This window comes from Colobus angolensis, unplaced genomic scaffold (genome assembly GCF_000951035.1).
Source record: "Colobus angolensis palliatus isolate OR3802 unplaced genomic scaffold, Cang.pa_1.0 Scaffold18, whole genome shotgun sequence".
Taxonomy (NCBI): domain Eukaryota; kingdom Metazoa; phylum Chordata; class Mammalia; order Primates; family Cercopithecidae; genus Colobus; species Colobus angolensis.
In genome coordinates, this window is record NW_012114932.1 from 1,622,142 (window position 1) to 1,629,413 (window position 7,272).

General features: G+C 57.5%; 2 protein-coding genes across 4 annotated transcripts in view; both read left to right on the forward strand.

The window, feature by feature from the left end:
- The first annotated feature begins 6 nt into the window (after positions 1-6).
- RASSF1 (Ras association (RalGDS/AF-6) domain family member 1) overlaps positions 7-7,272 on the forward strand; it is a 19,348-nt gene continuing 12,082 nt past the window's right edge. For both annotated transcript variants that reach the window (XM_011939009.1, XM_011939007.1), the window contains exon 1: positions 7-75. The gene's annotated coding sequence lies outside the window, so the exon portion shown is untranslated. The remainder of the gene's footprint in view (positions 76-7,272) is intronic.
- On the forward strand, positions 2,367-6,965 carry ZMYND10 (zinc finger, MYND-type containing 10). Of its 2 annotated transcripts, XM_011939010.1 has the most exons (12): positions 2,367-2,622; positions 2,883-2,991; positions 4,226-4,342; positions 4,460-4,513; positions 4,632-4,769; positions 4,870-4,958; positions 5,058-5,158; positions 5,510-5,682; positions 5,937-6,062; positions 6,146-6,267; positions 6,376-6,501; positions 6,590-6,965. In XM_011939010.1, exons 1-12 carry the CDS (start codon positions 2,528-2,530, stop codon positions 6,663-6,665), a joined length of 1,326 nt encoding a protein of 441 aa, XP_011794400.1. In that variant the 5' UTR covers positions 2,367-2,527; the 3' UTR covers positions 6,666-6,965. The 2 variants fall into 2 exon arrangements, with proteins under 2 accessions (XP_011794400.1, XP_011794401.1); XM_011939011.1 differs by lacking the exon at positions 5,058-5,158 and having other exon boundaries at positions 5,424-5,682; positions 6,590-6,963.

The window sequence follows — 7,272 nt, forward strand, 5'->3', positions numbered from 1 at the left end:
CCGCCACGCACACGTGGTGCGACCTCTGTGGCGACTTCATCTGGGGCGTCGTGCGCAAGGGCCTGCAGTGCGCGCGTGAGTAGCGGGCCCCGTGCGCCTACGAGAGCGGAAGGGGCAGCCAAGGGGCAGCACCGTCGCCGCGGGTCAAGTCGCGGCAGAGGGGGTCGGTAGGGACAGCTCCCGGGTCCATTACTTTTCCGTTACTTTCGCCCCATCGCTGAAGAGTGCGCGAAAATGGTTTATTCCTTGTCGCACTCCACTAGTATTAGGGGCACAGATGAGCAGAGGTGGCAGCTTATATGTAAAAATATGCTGATTTCAAGTTTCTCATCTTTAAAATGCCTTGGCCTTTCCTGAGAAAGGGTTTATGCCTACTGTCCTCGGAGTCCAGCTTCCCAGGCTTGCCTCTTCTCAAACATTCACTCACTGTGACCCCTTCCAGAACCTTTGGGGTGAAGGGAAGCTACCCACCTATGGGAGGGAGTCTGGAAAAAGTTAGAACCTTGGGTGCGCCCCCTGCAAGCAGGAGTTTTGTTGAGTATTTAGCAAACACCCTTGAATCAGATGCTAAAATATGGAAGGCAGCCACACACCCAGCAGTCCTTCTGCACCCCTGGGAATCGCCAGCAAGCAAAGGTTGCTCTCCCCTAGCTAGACACCAGCTGGAATCACCAGGGGCGCTTTTACAGCCCTCCCACCCTCTAGCCTGGATCCCATCTCAGACCCATTGAATCAGCTGCTGGGAGTGGACTCTAGGCAGCAGTAAATTTTTAAAAATCCCCAAATTATTGTAACATGGAGTCTGGGTTGAGCATCAGTGCTCTGACCCATTTAGGAACTAGTGGATGGATGGTGTCCCAGGTCTGTATGTGCATGGAGACCCTCTCATCTGGTATAAGAGGACATCACAAATTCAGCAGGGGGGAGCACAAACTTGTGACAGAATACAAAAAATAAACAAGGGCCGAGCACGGTGGCTCAGGCCTGTAATTCCAGTACTTTGGAAGGCCGAGGCAGGTGGATCACCTGAAGTCAGGAGTTCAAGACCAGCCTGGCCAATATGGTGAAACCCCGTCTCTACTAAAAATACAAAAAAATTAGCCAGGCATGGTGGCGGGTGCCTGTAATCCCAGCTACTCAGAAGGCTGAGGATCGCTTGAACCCAGGAAGTGAAAGTTGCAGTGAGTGAGACCACACCACTGCACTCCAGCCTGGGTGGCAGACTGAGACTCTGTCTCAAAAAAAAAAAAGTGAGTTGGGTTGGAGGCAGGGACTGCTCTGGATTAAACGGCCAAAAAAGGCCATACTGAGATGTAAACTGAGCCCTGAAGGAAGAGTATTCCAGGCAAAATGCAAAACCCTGAGGCAAAAACCTCTTTGGAATGTATGAGGTAGGTCCAGGGCAGCAAGGAGGAGAGGAAAGAATCCAAGCCCCGAGGTACAAGACAGGCAAGAAGTAGGTCTTGCAGAGCTGCTGGTAAGCAGCACCCGACCTAGCATTTTGAGGGCCAGAGGTAGCCACAGAGCCCCTCTTATGCGAGGGAGTAATGTCTATACACTTTTTTTTTTTTGAGACAGAGTCTCCCTTTGTTGTCCAAGCTGGAGTGCAGTGGTGGAATTTTGCCTCACTGCAAACTCTACCTCCTGTGCTCAAGTGATTCTCCTGCCTCAGTCTCCCGAGTAGCTGGGACAACTGGTGTGTGCTACCACACCTGTCTAATTTTTGTACTTTTAATAGAGACAAGGTTTTGTACTTAATAGAGACAAGGTTTCACCACGTTGCCCAGGCTGGTCTCAAACTCCTGACCTCAAGTGTCAGGAGGCCCACCTCGGCCTCCCAAAGTGCTGAGATTACAGGCGTGAGCCACCGTGCCCGGCCTGATAAACACTTTTAAGGCTCCGGGGCTGTCCGTGAGGATCAAGCGTGGAAGTAAGTCTACAGAAAAGGCTGCCACAGTTAACCCATGACAGGTGATAACAGTCCGGACATAGGGAGGATGGAGAGAAGTGCGCCCTGGCAGTATTTCAAGAGCCAACTAATGGAGCCGGGACGCGAGAAATAGAGGAACCAGGAAGCCATAAGGAGGAGGAGGAGCAGCGGGTGGGTCAAGATGCCGCAGCTGCAGGAGGAGCTCGTGGGGTCGGGGTTACCCCCAACCCCGTGCAAGCCGACTTGGCGTCCGAGGGCAGAGTCCAGACCACAAGGATCTGGAGCTCAGGAGAGACTCGTGGGCCACATCGCGAGAAAGCTGTGGGAATCCAAATACTTTGGCGATTGGCAGCAGCGTAAGCGAGGCGGGCTTGAGACCCGCCCGGATTTAGGCGCGAGCCACCTCCAGGGGCGGAGCCCAGGCCGCACTGCGCAGGCGCGGCTAACCCGTTTCCATGGTTGCGAGAACTCTCGCTCCCCAACCGTCCCACAACTGTCCTGTCCCAGACTTTGGCACCGTCGGGGTCCGTCGTCCCCGAGTGTTTCAGCATCCCCACCCTGGCTGCTGCCCAGGATCCGTCGGACCCCGGCCTCGATATGGGAGACCTGGAACTGCTGCTGCTGCCCGGGGAAGCTGAAGTGCTGGTGCGGGGTCTGCGCAGCTTCCCGCTACGCGAGATGGGCTCCGAAGGGTGAGGCACCCGGGTCAGGCGGAGTCACGGAGTCATTGTCCTTGAACGGGGGAGCTGGTGCCTGACATGGGGGGTGGGGCTGCCCAGTGTGGAGGGGCTCCCAAATGGGGGAGCAGAGTGTTCCGAGACAGGAATATTATTGCTCCTGAGCCCCCCGTGTCCCCTCAGGATCAGGTTAGGCTTCAATAGGATCCAGCCCCCATCCCCACTCCGAATGCACACATGTGGACCCACATACACTTACACACCCTCTGAGGCAGGTGGAACCAGCAGCACGAGAACCTGGAGAAGCTGAACATGCAAGCCATCCTCGATGCCACAATCAGCCAGGGCGAGCCCATTCAGGAGCTGCTGGTCACCCATGGGAAGGTACTCCGAGGTCACAGGCAGGGTTCCTGCCTTCCCCCATACGTCACCTACTCTAACCCTCAGGAGTCCCCTGTGTGCTTTTCCCCTCTGGCCTGGTACACCTGTCCTCCCTGAAGGGGAGAGAGGAATGTGTTACATGTTTCATTTTGTGTCCCTGTTGGACAGGCCTCTGGTACACCAGGCTGGGTGGAGGGCATGAGTTGATTAGGGAGAAAGCTGTAGGTCCTAGAACAGCTTAGGCTTCGAGGGGAAGGCCCAAATGCTAAAGGCATCTGTGAATTGACTGTAAGGCTGGGGAGGGGGTCGGGGGGGCAGGAGGGAGGGGAGATAACTGGAAGTGCAACTTTGGCATGGAAGGAGGCAGCCTTCCTAACATGAGAGGGGGAATTAGAAACCAGGGAGATGGCTGGCTGGAACATGGACCAGGGAGTGTCACCAGCAGATGACCTGAGATATCAATTGACCAAAAAAAAAAAAAACCCGGGCGTGGTGGCTCATACCTGTAATCCTAGCACTTTGAGAGGCCAAGACGGGTGGATCACCTGGGGTCAGGAGTTCAAGGCCAGCCTGACCAACATGGTGAAACCCTGCCTCTACTAAAAATACAAAAATTTGCTGAGCATGGTGGTGCACACCTGTAATCCCAGCTACTCGGGAGGCTGAGGCAGGAGAATCGCTTGAACCTGGGAGGCAGAGGTTACAGAGAGCCGAGATCGTGCCACTGCACTCCAGCCTGGGTGACAAGAAAAAAACAAAAAAAAAGAATTCCTTTGCAAGAGAAAGGTGGAACTCATACAAGGGGATAGGACAAGAAGAATAGGGTACTGTGGAGGGTCCTGAGTAACAGTGAGGCCAAGGCACACAAGAGCCTTGGAGAACCACAGGACAGGGACAAGAGGGAGGGCATGAGCAGAAGCGCTGACTTGAAAGGGACGCCTGAATGGGCGGGGAGAGGATAAGGGTGCAGGTGCAGGCAGGGCAAGGCAGTCTGGCAACTGGGCAGGAGCCAGTCACATAAGCATGAGGGACATCACAGAGGTGTTGGGAGCAGCTGGAAATGAAGGTCTGAAATGCAAGAGAAAAATCAGGAAGGACAGCCATGGGGTTTGGGATAGTTTAGGGGCCCAGCAGTGTTTGGGGAGATCTGGGCTGAGCTGAGCCGAGCCAGGGATGGGAGGGTTGCCAGGCAAAGGTAGGCCCATCTCATCCCTGTCCTTTACCCCACCCTTCAAAGGTCCCAACGCTGGTGGAGGAGCTGATCGCAGTGGAGATGTGGAAGCAGAAGGTGTTCCCCGTGCTCTGCAGGGTGGAGGACTTCAAGCCCCAGAACACCTTTCCCATCTACATGGTGGTGAGCTAGGCCCCTGGTTCATACCTCCTCCCACTCCTTCAGAGGGCTCTGGTCTGGGGAGGGGAGCTGGTAGCCCCTATCCCTACCACAGGCCCTGTCCCTCTCTTTGTCCGTCAGGTACACCACGAGGCCTCCATCATCAACCTCTTGGAGACAGTGTTCTTCCACAAGGTGAGGGACTATCTCTGCCCATGGGCCACAGTTTCGGGTCAGGGCCTGGCAGGAAGGGAGGTTGTATCTGTGTGGTGAGGGCATCAGACACAGAAAGTTTCCCTCCCCCTTTCCCCAGGAGGTGTGTGAGTCAGCAGAAGACACTGTCTTGGACTTGGTAGACTATTGCCACCGCAAACTGACTCTGCTGGTGGCCCGGAGTGGCTGTGGTGGCCCCCCTGAAGGGGAGGGGTCCCAGGACAGCAACCCCATGCAGGTGGGTTGAGGTTACCTAGGGTTGTGAAAGCCTAGGTCTGGGTTCCCCAAGGCCTGCACAGGCAAGGGTGGCCCAGCGTGAACACTGTGTGACCTCGCAGGAGCTGCAGAAGCAGGCAGAGCTGATGGAATTTGAGATTGCACTGAAGGCCCTCTCAGTACTGCGCTACATCACAGACTGTGTGGACAGGTGGGCAGTCCGACTGGGCCTGGGCCTACCATGGAGGGCTGGAAGACTGGGCCTGTAGCCTGCCTCTGCTCACCTCCTTCACAACGTCCCTGCCCCTAGCCTCTCTCTCAGCACCTTGAGCCGTATGCTTAGCACACACAACCTGCCCTGCCTGCTGGTGGAACTGCTGGAGCATAGTCCCTGGAACCGGCGGGAAGGAGGTAGGGTCCTCCCGCACCAGCCTAAGCCCCAGGCTACTGCTTCAGGATATCTTTTTGATAGAGGGGGCAGTTTGCACACACGAAGACAAACCCCGTCCCCAAGCCGATCTGAGGATAGCAGGATGCCTCAGCCAAGGTTGGCCTAGACCTGAGCTCTGCAGCAGGCCAGGCCCATGTGTCCACTACTGAGGCTCACCCTGCTCTGGGGTTAGCAGCACTATAGCCTGGGCAAGTCCCGTGGCCCAGGTTCTCCCACCATTCCCAGGCAGTGGTCAGTCTCCCAGCCCCCACAGCTGGCTCCCTTGAAGAGAATGCAATGCCTGCACCCAGTGTGCTGGTTCCTCTCCCCAGGCAAGCTGCAGCAGTTCGAGGGCAGCCGTTGGCATACTGTGGCCCCCTCAGAGCAGCAAAAGCTGAGCAAGTTGGACGGGCAAGTGTGGATAGCCCTGTACAACCTGCTGCTAAGCCCTGAGGCCCAGGCGCGCTACTGCCTCACAAGTTTTGCCAAGGGACAGCTACTCAAGGTCGGACTCCCTCTGCACCAGCCCCCACAGCCCCAGCACCGCCCTCCCCATCCTACCCTGACCGCGTCCCTGCTGTTTATCTTTGCCCACCCACCTCAACCCCCGTGCTCTTTTCAGTCCTTGGGCCTCAGGTGACATACCAGCTAGTGGGACATGGACCCCCACAGGCATGCTCAGCCCAACCCAGCCCCTTCCTTTTCCTTGGCCCCCTGGCCAGCACCTGCATCACTGGCCTCCAATGGACACTCTTGCAGCTTCGGGCCTTCCTCACAGACACACTGCTGGACCAGCTGCCCAACCTGGCCCACTTGCAGAGTTTCCTGGCCCATCTGGCCCTGACTGAAACCCAGCCCCCTAAGAAGGACCTGGTGTTGGAACAGGTAGACACTGGAAAGTTAGCTCCTCAGGACCACTGTCCTACTTTACCAGCACCTTCCTGCCACTCTCCACTCCCCTCCCCTAGATCCCAGAAATCTGGGAGCGGCTGGAGCGAGAAAACAGAGGCAAGTGGCAGGCAATTGCCAAGCACCAGCTCCAGCATGTGTTCAGCCCCTCAGAGCAGGACCTGCGGCTGCAGGCACAAAGGTAAGTCCCGTGGAACTGGCAGGAGTGGATGGGATGCAGGAGGCATGGATGTGGGCGGGGATGTCCCCACCTTCCAGGGCCAGTCAGACCTTCCTGACTTTCCCCCAGGTGGGCTGAGACCTACAGGCTGGACGTGCTAGAGGCAGTGGCTCCAGAGCGGCCCCGCTGTGCTTACTGCAGTGCAGACGCTTCTAAGCGCTGCTCGCGATGCCAGAAGGAGTGGTATTGCTGCAGGTGAGGGTATCCTAGGACCTTGGACCCCTAAGCCCTACTGCCACATCCCCCACATGCACTGCCATCCTCAACACCCACCTGCCTGCAGGGAGTGCCAAGTCAAGCACTGGGAAAAGCATGGAAAGACTTGTGTCCTGGCAGCCCAGGGTGACAGAGCCAAATGAGGGTTGCAGTTGCTGAGGTCCCACCACCTATGCCAAGGGAATCCACCCAGAATGCACCCTTGAACCTCAAGATCACAGTCCAGCCTCTGCCGGAGCCCCAGTCTCCGCAGTGGAGAGCAGAGCGGGCGGTAAAGCTGCTGACCCATCCCCCTCCTCCCCACCCCAAGGGAAGGCTCGAGACTTCCTGCCCCACCTGGTGGGCAGGCCAAGTGCGTTTCCTCAGCAAACTGGGCCAGGAGGGCGAGGGCCGGATGTGGGGACCCTCTTCCTCTAGCACAGTAAAGCTGGCCTCCAGAAACACGGGTATCTCCGCGTGGTGCTTTGCGGTCGCCGTCTTTGTGGCCGTCCGGGGTGGGGTGTGAGGAGGGGACGAAGGAGGGAAGGAAGGGCAAGGCGCCGGCTCTGCGAGAGCGAGCCTAGCCCCGCCTTTGGGCCCCAGAGTCCCCGCACCCAGGTTTCCATTGCACGGCTCTCCTCAGCTCCTTCCCGCCGCCCAGCTTAGATCCTGGGGGCGGCGCTGAAGTCGGGGCCCGCCCTGTGGCCCCGCCCGGCCCGCTCTTGCTAGCGCCCAAAGCCAGCGAAGCACCGGCCCGACCGGGCCATGTCG

Coding starts and splice junctions, on each gene's coding strand:
- ZMYND10 (XM_011939010.1), top strand. CDS start 2,528: ATGGGAGACCTGGAACTGCTGCTGCTGCCCGGGGAAGCTGAAGTGCTG. Junction 5,159..5,509: donor CTGGAACCGGCGGGAAGGAG/GTAGGGTCCTCC, acceptor TCCTCTCCCCAG/GCAAGCTGCAGCAGTTCGAG. Junction 6,502..6,589: donor AAGGAGTGGTATTGCTGCAG/GTGAGGGTATCC, acceptor ACCTGCCTGCAG/GGAGTGCCAAGTCAAGCACT.